This window comes from Kryptolebias marmoratus, linkage group LG10 (assembly GCF_001649575.2).
Source record: "Kryptolebias marmoratus isolate JLee-2015 linkage group LG10, ASM164957v2, whole genome shotgun sequence".
Classification (NCBI taxonomy): domain Eukaryota; kingdom Metazoa; phylum Chordata; class Actinopteri; order Cyprinodontiformes; family Rivulidae; genus Kryptolebias; species Kryptolebias marmoratus.
The window spans coordinates 1072949-1084490 of NC_051439.1; the positions used below are offsets into that span (position 1 = coordinate 1072949).

The 11542-nt window shown below is 38.5% G+C and overlaps 1 protein-coding gene and 1 long non-coding RNA gene across 2 annotated transcripts in view; both read right to left on the bottom strand.

The window, feature by feature from the left end:
- The window catches only part of cdc25b (cell division cycle 25B), an 11449-nt gene extending 7818 nt beyond the window's left edge, over positions 1-3631 (bottom strand). The window contains exons 1-6 of the mRNA XM_017433413.3: positions 3409-3631; positions 3080-3316; positions 2826-2908; positions 2337-2385; positions 1258-1299; positions 1115-1148 (exon numbers count right to left, since the gene is read on the bottom strand). Of these exons, the coding sequence (XP_017288902.1) occupies positions 1115-1148; positions 1258-1299; positions 2337-2385; positions 2826-2908; positions 3080-3288 (417 nt within the window). The 5' untranslated portion in view covers positions 3289-3316; positions 3409-3631. The remainder of the gene's footprint in view (positions 1-1114; positions 1149-1257; positions 1300-2336; positions 2386-2825; positions 2909-3079; positions 3317-3408) is intronic.
- Positions 3632-8574: 4943 nt separating this feature from the next.
- Positions 8575-11025, bottom strand: LOC112451240. The gene is made up of 2 exons (XR_005233612.1): positions 9510-11025; positions 8575-9421 (listed from the first exon to the last, which is right to left on the bottom strand). It is a non-coding gene; the product is annotated as an uncharacterized LOC112451240 (long non-coding RNA).
- Positions 11026-11542: the final 517 nt, after the last annotated feature.

The window sequence follows — 11542 nt, forward strand, 5'->3', positions numbered from 1 at the left end:
TGTTAACATAACATATTAAGAGTTATTCAGATAACTACAGGATAAATGCTAACATGCTAACAAGTTTATCAAACCATCCGTGTCACTCCAAATCATTAAATCCAATTAAATCTTTATCCTCGGTGTCACTTTTAAACAACTCCGCTAACTCCGGACGTAGAAGATGCGGCGCTTCCCCTTCTACGTCACTTACGTCAGACTCAACACAGGCCTAGAGCGCCCTCTTGCGGTTTAGTGTGTAAATAACATGTGAAATGATATAATAATGTGTTAATAATTTCACACATAAGTCGCTTCAGAGTATAAGTTGCACCCCCAGCCAAACTGTGAAAAAAACTGCGACTTATAGTCCGGAAAATACGGTATGTGTTTAGGTACTAAAACATGGTACTTTTTTATTTTACGTGAATAGGTACTCAGTAGTACTGACAGAATTTGGACAGTACTTATAAAAGTATTAAATTCCGTACCCATCCCTATGTACCAGTATCCATCCACTCACTGATGAATCGATGAATGCTTGTGAAACTCAGCAGCTTTGTGGAAGTCACACATCAGGGGGTTAGGGAATAAGCAAAAAACACCCAAGTGTTTTGTTTTGTTTTTTTCAATGTTCGGTATTTAGAAAAAAAAAGAAAAAAGTTTTTTGTTTTTTATATTCACAGTAAGCATATCTTATGATTTTCTTTTAACTGATGTTGGCTTCAAAACACTTCAGTTCAGCTTTAAGGGGAATAATAATAATCTTCATAGGGCTAGTCTGAGCGGTCTTCTAGCCTAGTATGTTTGGGCCTTTTTGATATCCAGTTTAATCATCTGACCTTATTTATTTATTTTTTAATTAATTCTCTTTGTGTTGGGGTGGGCAATAGGCTTAAAGTTTTGATTGACTGTTGTCAGTCTATCAGCTGAAAATGACAGATCATTTTGGTTTTTAACCCAAGTGTTAAAAAATTTCACAAGAAAGACCTGTGCAACCAGCTCTGGGCTGTCAGGAAGTAAAACAGGCCACATTCTTACACTGTTTACTTCTCTGAATATTAGTCCAGATTACACTGATTGCCATCAAACATGAAAGGCTGCACAGAAAAAAAAAAAAACACATACAACTTACTGGCAATGAGTGGATTCTTCGAATTAGCATCTTCCTATAATCAACAGAAAGAGGACAAACAATCAAAATCACATTAACAGTTACCAGAAAAATGCAGTGTTACAACAATAATTATTAAGTGTTACGATTGGAAGGCAACTTACTTGTTAATAACGTTGTTTGACTGCTGAATGGCCTTTTCAAACCTGCAACAAACCAGAGAATATGAGCAGTAATTGTCATAAACTGGTAGGAAGATGCCCCCAAGAATAATACATGGTTCAGTACATTAAAGTTACCTGCCAATCAAAACAACCCAAACTAAAAACCTCAAAAAAGTACAATGTTCCAGAAGGAACAGTTAGATTTAAGGACAATAGGTGGTGGTCCTTTTCATTGGAGTCATGCCCACCTGTATGCTAAACAAGCAAAGCTGGAGGCTCCGTGTACAGCTCAGGGGGGATGGGAGGGCAGGAGAAAAGAGACTGAGATCAGCTACCATATGTCTGCTGAAGGCAATGTTGCTGACCTCCATTCTGCAAGAGCTCTTTGTTAATGGGGGGGAAGAGCATCATTCAGAAAGGGGGGTAAGCATTTGTTCTGTAGTGGTGCCCTCATTTCTATAGTGCAGACACAAAAATACTACCCCGCCATCCCAGGACCACTAAAACAACACTGATTAGGTGAAGTATGCCAAAACCCAAAGTAGATGAGTATCATTCAGCCCAAGTATCCTCCCCCAATCTGAAAACCGCCTAGCAACCAAACAGAATGAGGTTTTTAGCACCAAACAAACAGACATCAGCAGAGACTCACCTAACTAAGTATTGAAAGACATGCTGACAAACAGTTTAAGATCATTTTGAGCACAACTGCTGAAGACAAGTTTCACTGGGAGCTAGGTTCAGTTAACAGCTCTGACACAGAGCTAGTCATGTGGCATGCCAGAATAATGTGTTTAAATTATGTTTATCTTGTTTTTATTTATTTAATAAAATAAAAACATGAATGACAGAAAATTGTGTTCACATGGCTCTTATGCCAATCTGATAACTGGGAGACGTGACTCATATTTAACAGTTCAGAAGAAACAATGCTTCAGATGAGAAATGGAGTTCAGCTAAGATGGTGGGCAGAGGGGGGTTAGAAGGATGAGATGTGCAAACTGATTAGAATAGGCAGCAGGAGGACTATTAAAAAACAAAAATAATAATAATAAAAATAATTTTAAAAAAACACTTACACATCTTCTACTTCCCCATCAACAGGGCTGGGGAGATCCAAACCAAGACCTGAAGGAACAAAAGTGAAACTCAATTTTATGCAAAAATTGGGTGATACAATAGAGAAAGAATACCATTGTTTTAAAAAGTGTGACTAACTAGAAAAGAATAGGTTTAAGTTTTATTAGTTCTATCTGTTAAAAAAGGGAGCAAGTGTGACTTGTCAGAATGTACATTAAACACACAATATATTAGCTTCCTTAGCTTCATGTCATTTGATTAGTACAAATAAAACTTGAAAACCTAAAACACATAAGACAAAAGCATTTACCCCCAAATATAAAGGCTAAAAACAAGACAATGATTAGTTTTTTCCCATATTAAACAAATAGGCCTACCATGTTTTAAAATATTTTCTGTAAATTAAATTATTATAAGACTAAAGTTTAAACAAGAGGCCCTCGGCATTTATTCTACAAGCATCAATAAAAGCAGACAATGGAGCTCACCAGCATCGGATGAGACATCAGAGGCAAAAGAGGGAACTTTCTCAAGAGGTGATTTTTTTCTTCTTTTAGGGGTATCACACTGGCTGCGTGATTAAAAAGTCAAAAAAATATAAAAACAACAAATTAAAAATGCGAGTACTAATCCACATTCTGAATGCCAAATAGGGGTCGCTGTCTGTAACTGTTCATCTTGTGCAAACATTAGAAATGCAAATAAGAAAACAAAAACTACAAATTACACATACTAATAGTACCTTCCGAGTCCAACCAAATTGTTCATATCCAGAGCCAAATTTGTAACCGGAGACAGCACCGCCGCTGGTCCAGGGGAGAACAAATTCCTGCAGTGCGAAGTCTTTGTGCTCCCATCAGGCCGAGCGAGCGAAGAAAGCCCGGGGATCCGATCGGGCCTGTCTTCAAATACGGCTTTTAGAGGACGAGTGCTGCTAAAATGAATCTCCATTTTTACTGCTATCCAATCTGTGTAATTCCTGGAGACAATATCACTTCGCGATCAATTTAATCTGAGCTGCGAGTCCTACGATCATGCCAAATAGCAAAACAAGCAAGACTCCACGCTTACCCGGAAACTAACCAGCCAAAAAGCAACAATTTAAGAAAACATTTCCAAAACTGTGCTCCGAAGCACCAGTTGTAGGTGACTCGGTAAACCCGCGTGAGAGTAACCTTTCATTCGGAGTTGTTAAAGAACATAACTATTGGCCTAACAAAAAAGCGGACTAAATAACTCCTCTCTATCGCTTCTCTTAAAGAAAGAATGGGAAGCTCCTCATATTTATGTTTAAAATAGAAGTGCAGAAGCGGCAATTTTTCAGCCAATCAAAGCGGTTGTGACTTCTAGCTAACCAATCAGAGCTCAAAAAGACTCTTCGGCGTTGTTCTCTCGCCGGAAATGGACAGGAAGTAGGATGGGACAATCTTTGTAATGTTCATGTCGCCATATGTTAGAACTTGTTCTCAAACTGTGAAATTATAATTTGTAATTATACATCATAACTAACCTGTCTTTAGATTTTTTTCATTTGCATGTATTTGACGAAAATGACTGAGACAGGACAAAAGCCTCTAAATTAAACTAAACGTTATTTTAAAAGTATTTTTATACAAAAAAGTGTAACACAAAGTGACTTAGAGTAGATAAACACAAATTTAATTAAAGGCCTAGCAATTTTTAAAGGAATGCATATCGCCCACTGCCTTTCATGTCAGAGTTTTAGACTAAAGCAGGAGTCATACTACATGAATGTTGGCTCTCATTCATGTGGTTGCGTGCCGAAAATTGCGTCATTTTGTTCTTGTAGCAGCTTCATCTGCTGCTTCACGACACAAGGTCCAGGCCAAACTTTTTCTCACATGGGTTTGCGCCAAGTATTGTGTGATCAATCAAAAGTTGCTGTGGGCATGTTTATGCGGTGAGCTTTAATTGAGTCATTTTGTTTCCACTTCTCCACTGATAAGAAGCTGGCCGAGGCTGTTAGATTATAGCCATCTTTACAACTGTTCCAGTAAAACAAGAACAGGAGAGTTGAGAAGCTGGTGCAAAGAAATCCATTTTAACGCTGTAGAAGCAGGAAGAAGCTTCCCAGGAGTTCTGATCTAAGTGTCTCGTGGGCTATGAAAGGTGTGTCCAAAAATTAAATGTCTCGCAAACTTCTTGACTTCTTATGTAGTATGAGGGGGCCTTATGCTTCTTATGCTGAGAACTGATGAAGTTTTAGCTGTTTTGGTAAAAACTTGAAAATAATATTATACATTTAATGCTGAAGCTTTAAAGCTGAACTGAAACTTGTTTTGAAACCAACATCAGTGAAAATATAGCCATAAAATGTGTTTTTTACAGAAATTTAAAATTATATATATATATATAGGTAGGTAATTCTGAATATGGAAGAAACCACTCGAGTGTTTTAATTTTTTTCTGTGACCACCCTGGAAGTGAGACATCTGCTGAGCCACGGAGGTTCAGGAATTCAACAATGAGTGGATGAATATCGGTACAATATAGTTCAGTTCATTGGATTTAATTGTTCAAAGCGGCCAGAAAATGCCACTAGATTTTCATTTTTGGCTTCCCGAAAAAAAACAACCTTTCCTCAGATTTGGATCCATAAGCCCCAATGTGGGAATTATGATCAGAACTTGGGTTTGGAATTTTTCAAGCAGGAGCACCGCTCGGATCCTCGTTACTGCAGTGGACTGACTTCATGCCAAAAAACAGGACCTTTTGCCAGCAGCAGTCCCGACTATTTAAAATTTTAAAAGAAAGGAAAATGGAGAGGAGGACATAGCCACAGAGATGGAGACAAGCAGCAGGAAGTTTTACTTCAAACGTAATGTTGTGAACGTGCACTGTCATTAAAAGGTATAAGCTGCTTACAGGCCGACAGCCTGAGATCAGTTTGTGATTCAGAACAGTTTGTTATTGATGAAAAAATATAAACAATCCTTGTGTGATTAAACAAATGTCATAGTCTGAATTTGCTGTTGATTAAACTATTATCAAAACTAATAAATGCCACTCTGAAGCGTGGTCATGTTGTTTTTCAAGTTAGCATCCAGTTAGCATCATTAGCATCGGGTTAGCTCCAAGTTACCAAAGTTAGCTCTCTCTTGCCATCTTTATGTTGATTTGCATGGTTTTTGCTGATGTCATTACAATGATCTAGGTCATTATGCGTGTTGTTTTGTTGGCCATGACGGTCCTTGTGATCATTAGAATCCAAATCTGAAGCGTTTTCATCACGTTCATATTTGTATGGTTGTATATCCATTACTCCTGCAAATCCTTCTGGCATTTCTTCGTATTTAAAAAGGCTACTTCTTTCATTTCCACTCGTAAACAACCGAACAGTAAAACAAAAAAAATACATATCTTTTTTGAATGATTTTGATAAAAATAAAATTCTACATGCAGTTATCTATAAGCATACAAGCAAAAGTACAATTTATCAAATTATGCTGTGCGTATGTTGGTGGAAAGAATACTTTTAGGACCTTCTCAATCCCACCAACATGGTTTCATAGAGGAAACTAAGTCTGGGAACTTTGGGATGGGTCTGTTCATCACCAGACCCACGGCCGTCAAGATAGTTAAAAAGCTCTGCATTGGCAGGGTTCTGGGGGTGAACAAGATCTGCCCCAAGTTCCTCAAGGCTTTGAATGTTGCTGGGCTGTCTTGGTTGACACCCTTTTGCAACATCATGTGGACATTGGGGGCAGTGCCACTGGATTGGCAGATTGAGGTGGTGGTTTTCCTTTTTAAGAAGGCTTCCACAGTATTGCACACTCAGTTGTGGTGAAGAGGGAGCTGAACTGCATGTCAAAACTCTCTGTTTACCGGTTGGCCTATGTTTCTAGCCTCACCTATGGTCATGAACTTTGTGTAGTGACCGATAGAACAAGATCGAGGATACAAGTGGTCTCCCAGTTGCATAATCAAACTTCTCACTCTATCTCTGAGGGAGAGCCCAATTACACTGCTGAGAAAACGCATTTTGAAGACCCTGCGGAAGGTCCAGAACATTTTTTGGCTGACCCGGGAACGCTTTGGAATCCTCCTGGAAGAGGTGGCTATGTAAAGAGATGCCTGGGCATCCCTGCTCAAGTTGCTGCCCCCACAACCCGACTTCAGAACAAGTGGCAGATAATGGATGGATGAATGCTATGTGTGTCATGTGCTGTGGTAGCTCAGTGGTCAGTGCTGCTGTCTTGTAATCCTGAGAAGGCAGATTTGAACCCAGGTTGCATCAGGCCGGGCATCGGGCTTAAAATAATTGTCAAATGTGTCATACATCTGCCATCTTGAGCAGTACATTGACAAAAGTAAAAAGGGAAAATTACCTTTTAACAGGAAGAAACTTTCAGCAGAATTTCATCTACTCGTCCTCATACTTTTTCTATAGCAGGTAGCCTCATTTGAATTTAACTGCCCATTCAATAAAGAGCTCTTTCTGTAATATTTTCACTAAACATGTGACTATAGACAGAGGGAGTAGGTCGACCTCCTTTTTGAGGAATAAGCTCTGTCCACTGCAGCACCATTTGTTTTGTTAAAGCAGCCCAACCACTGGGGCAGGGATCCCTTGATACCAGGCTGCAAAAATAACTTTGTTTACAACTTTTTCCCCCATAGAATACATTAAGATACCTTCAAATCCTTGAAAATCTGTTTCTTTTTAAATCTACTTGAACATACTTGCTTTTGGCTGTTTTGCTGAATCTAGTTTTTAGCAACTACTCTGCTGATTTTAGCTTTAAGCTACTGTTTGCTAATTTTACCTTTTAGCTACTGTTTGACCTCTGCCAGGGACGTTACGTTTTCAGTAGTGTTTTTTTTTTTTGTTTGACTGTCGTTAGCAAAATTACTTTAAAAAATCACTGATTAAATTTTGGTGGTGACGATCCAGATCAGACTATTTTTTTAATGACACCTTGGTAAAGGTTTGCACTCTTAGTGTTGATTTTAGGTTTTGGCTCAGTTCTGCTAATTGTAAGTTTTAGCTACTGTTTTGCTAATTTTAGCTTTTGTTCTGCTGGTTCTAACTTGTAGCTACTGTTCTGATTATTTTTGCTTTTATCTACTGTTTTGCTGAAATTTGTAGATGCTATTTTGCTGTTTTTAGCTTTCAGCTACTGTTTTACTATTTTTATTTTTTGCTACTGTTTTACTAATTTTAGCTTTTAAATACTATTGTACAAATTTTAACTTTTAGCTACCATTTTGTTTATTTTAGCTTTTGTTCTGATGGTTCTAACTTGTAGTTATTGTTCTGCAAATTTTAGCTTTTGTTTCTTCAGAAATTTTCAGCAGTTATTCAGCACTAAGCATTCACACTGCATTTTTGCGGAAAATGCATTTATTTATTTTATTTTTTTCACACAAGCAAGTCTAAAGGATAACCCTAGCAAAAAAGGAGTAAAAAAACAAACTTTGCTGGAAAGCATATTTTCTCCACTACTCGGTGAGGATGTTATCTTGTATGAAACGGGTCCCTAATGCACAAAAGGTTGGGGACTGCTGTGTTAAAGTATCCATGTGACTGGTATCACAAATGTAAATTAGCTTTAATGAAAATCCCTGCAGATGCACAAGCACGAGCCTTTGGCTCCCAGCTAAAATGATGCAGTTTTATGTTTTTGATTACCGGTATTTCTTTTTATGATGGCCAATACTAAACTACAATGTAAAAGAAACAATGTAAAAGTGTTAATAAATTGGGTTTTCTTTAAGTTCTTCATTGTTTAGTCTGCATTTGGATCCAAATCTGACACATAAAGACCCCCTGAAACTCCAACAAGCTGACAAGTCCTGAAAGACACGAGTCAAAGGTCGATGTCTTCTGCCACAGTGTCGCCCTGAACAAAGCTTGTCATCGAATCAGTGAGTCCAACGCATTCACTCCACGATGTGAGTCTGTTTATGATGGGATAGCACACATGATACATGTAACCCCTCCAGACAGTCTCTAAACACCACAGCAGTACACTTCCCCCAATGTCAGCAATAATAATAACTAGTTTAACATTTTATTAAAAAAACTAAACTAGGACTAATCAGCTCCCAAACAAACGGCTGTCTTAATAAAATTAACAAAAACAAAGGATGAAAGTATAAAGTATGCTTTTGATTTCAGTAAATTACTTCCATATTTTTCATAAAACTGTTTCATCAATATAATCCTTCCTGTTTTCAGTTTGTTTTACAAAAACCAAGATATTTCAGGAAACAAGTGGTTTACATGTTTATTCTCCTCAGAGGTTTTATAGCTTCTGCAGATGAAAAGTATTAAATCAACTCCCTCATTGTTTCTTTTCCTCATGAAAAAAAAGAATCATTTATATCAGGGCTTTATTTGCAGCGCAGAGTAAAGTTTACCAGGAGGAGCCAAATGCTGGACGACTCTTTGTTTTGTCTGAAAATCTCTGAATGTGCTGCTGTTGAAACCCTGAGTGATTTTAAGGAAAAGAAGCTGATTGTTTCAGATCTGGACTCAGAGGACAGAGAGGACACCACAGTATGATGAAGAGGTCTCCTGTCTCCACACGTCAGTCCCAGACCACCGCTGTTCTGCTTTAGATTTGTTTCCCTGTCAGAGTCACCTGACTGCAGCCTTCTTTGGTTCGACAGCTTTTTGTTGCCTTGTTCTGGTTGTCATGGCAACCGCTTCCCCGTCCTTCTACCTGAGGCTGGACTTTGGATCAATGTGTTCGAAACAAACACACCAGGTGTGTTCAGCATTTCAAGTGAAGTGGGTTTTAAAGGCTCAACACAAAATACAGAAATATGATCTTCTATATTTACTGTAACAATAAAAACATTTAATAAACACCCAATTTTATTTCAGTTTTAAAGTGGGCAGGTGGAGAGTTCAGGAGGACACACAGGTGGACCTTTCTGTTCCAGGGAAGAGATCCTGTCAGCTGCAGGTCAGAGGTCCATCACAGGCTGTTAGCGCCGACAGACAGACAGACAGACAGACAGACAAAGAATAACTCTTGCACACAGGATTTTCTAGGACTTGCTTTTCTTAACAACACTTACCTTTTTCTTTTCTTTTTTACATCAGCAGTTAGAGCTGTAAAAAGAGAAGAACATGTATTTACCCAGCTAAACAAGATGACAGATCAATATAAGTACATAACATTTTCAAAAAATGGATTTACCTTTGTTTTGTCCCAGCTGTTAGTAACCTACAAAACAAACCAAAAGCACATAAATATTCATAAAATTCACAAATACATAAGATTTTCTAAGGATGTCTTTTAAATGGCACTTATCTTTCTTCGTCTTTTTTTCCAGCTGATAGCAACCTACAAGAAAACAGCACAAGTTAATAAATTGTGTAAATGTATTTAACATTTTCTACATATTTCTTTGAAATGGTACTTATCTTTTTTTCCAGAACATTTTCTAGTTGTTACCACCTACAAAATATTAAGAGATGAAAGATAAATGTTAGAATTTCACAAAAAATTGATGTGAAAAACAAAACATTTTTTTTCAAAATGTACTTATCTTTTTTTGCCCCAGCTGTTAGCCACCTACACAAAGACAAACTGAAAAATAAAACATAAAACATTATACATAAGCTTTGTAAATACTTAGAATCTTCTGGACATTTTTTTATAAAAAAGGTACTTATCTTAGGGGTTCCCCCCCCTGTTGATTACCTGCAATAAAAAGACAAAATAAATATTAATACATTTTGTATTTCTAATAAATAGATACTGACCTTTTGTTTTCCAAGTGTCAGCACCACCAACAAAAACCAAATGAGATAAAGGATCATTTTCTGTTGAAGCACCAGAGGTCAGCGTTTCTTCACCAACTAAACTCAGGCTGTGCCCGAGCAAAATGGCCGCTCTGCAGCCAGCAGCTCTCCATGAGGAGCTTCAGGAGGTAGATGTGGTGTATCTCTTCTTATCTCCTGGGTGAAGCTGCAACAAGATGCCAGAACAAGTCCTGATCCAGCCTGCCTCTCTTCTGATGTACGTTGCTCCAGGACCATCCTCACAGTGTCGGGGTCTTCAGGTTCCTCCGGCTCCTCAGATCCACCTCCAGCCAAAGTGCAGAAGTCTGCTGCTGTCCCTCCAGCAGACGCTCCACCAGCTCATCTCACCTGTGTTATTTTACTGATTGCTAATGTAAGAAACAAGAAAACAAGACCTGGTGCAAGACGCTACCAAGTGAGTTGACAGCCTCGCCAGATGCTCCAGCTGCCTTTGGCTTAGTGAACCCCGCCCTTCAGTTTTTAAACAAATGAACTATATACAAACTGGCCCTGGAGCAAGACACTTCAAACCTCGCCAGACGCGAAGGTTGTCCAATCCTGCAGCACGCAGGGTTGTAGGACTAGTCGTCCTCGTGGAAGGGCCTCTCCAAGTATCTGAAGGAGCTGCCGTCAGAAGTCGAAGGAGAGGAATCTGAGGGGGGAGAATGCTGTTCGTTATCCTCATCATTCATCCTCTGCCTCTTTGACTAACCTGTTCAGAGCAGCAGTCCTCCCTGCTCCTCCTTGTGGAGGTGAGCCCCAGCAGCTACAGGAGCTACTGGAGCTGCAGCAGCTCCGGCAGGAGCCCCGGCAGAAGTCCCTGCAGGAGCCCCAGCACCTGGTCCAACAGGCGCTGCTGGACCCGATGCTGAGCCAGAGCAGGTGGTTGATGGTGGACGCGCCGAAGGCCACCTGATGGAAAATAAGAACATTTATCATATCAGACAGCTACAATTATTACTGAGATGAGAAACAAGCACAATCTGAAACTGTCAGCAGAAAAACCACAGATACCATCTTAGCTCTGATATTCAACAAGACAATTAGAAAAGGATTTGAATGGCAATTTTAAACCCTGTTCACATTAAAATAATTAAAACAAATCTTTATACACACAAACAGATAACACACAACTTGTATCCAATTTGAACACAAAAATAGTTGGCTAAACCTTTTTTTGTAGTCATTTAATAAGTCAAAGTGAAATTTAATTAAAATGGCAGTTCAATCTTCAGACATGGAACGCCTTTTAAGTGACACAAATATTATAAATCATATTTATTTCATAATTATTGCATCTGTAAGAGGCATGAATAGTAAAAACTATAGTTTAAAGAACCATAGAAACGTTAGCTTGATTTATTGTGACAAACTTGGATGTTGACAATAATAAACAGCAACGGTTTTTAAAATTACTCTTTTTTT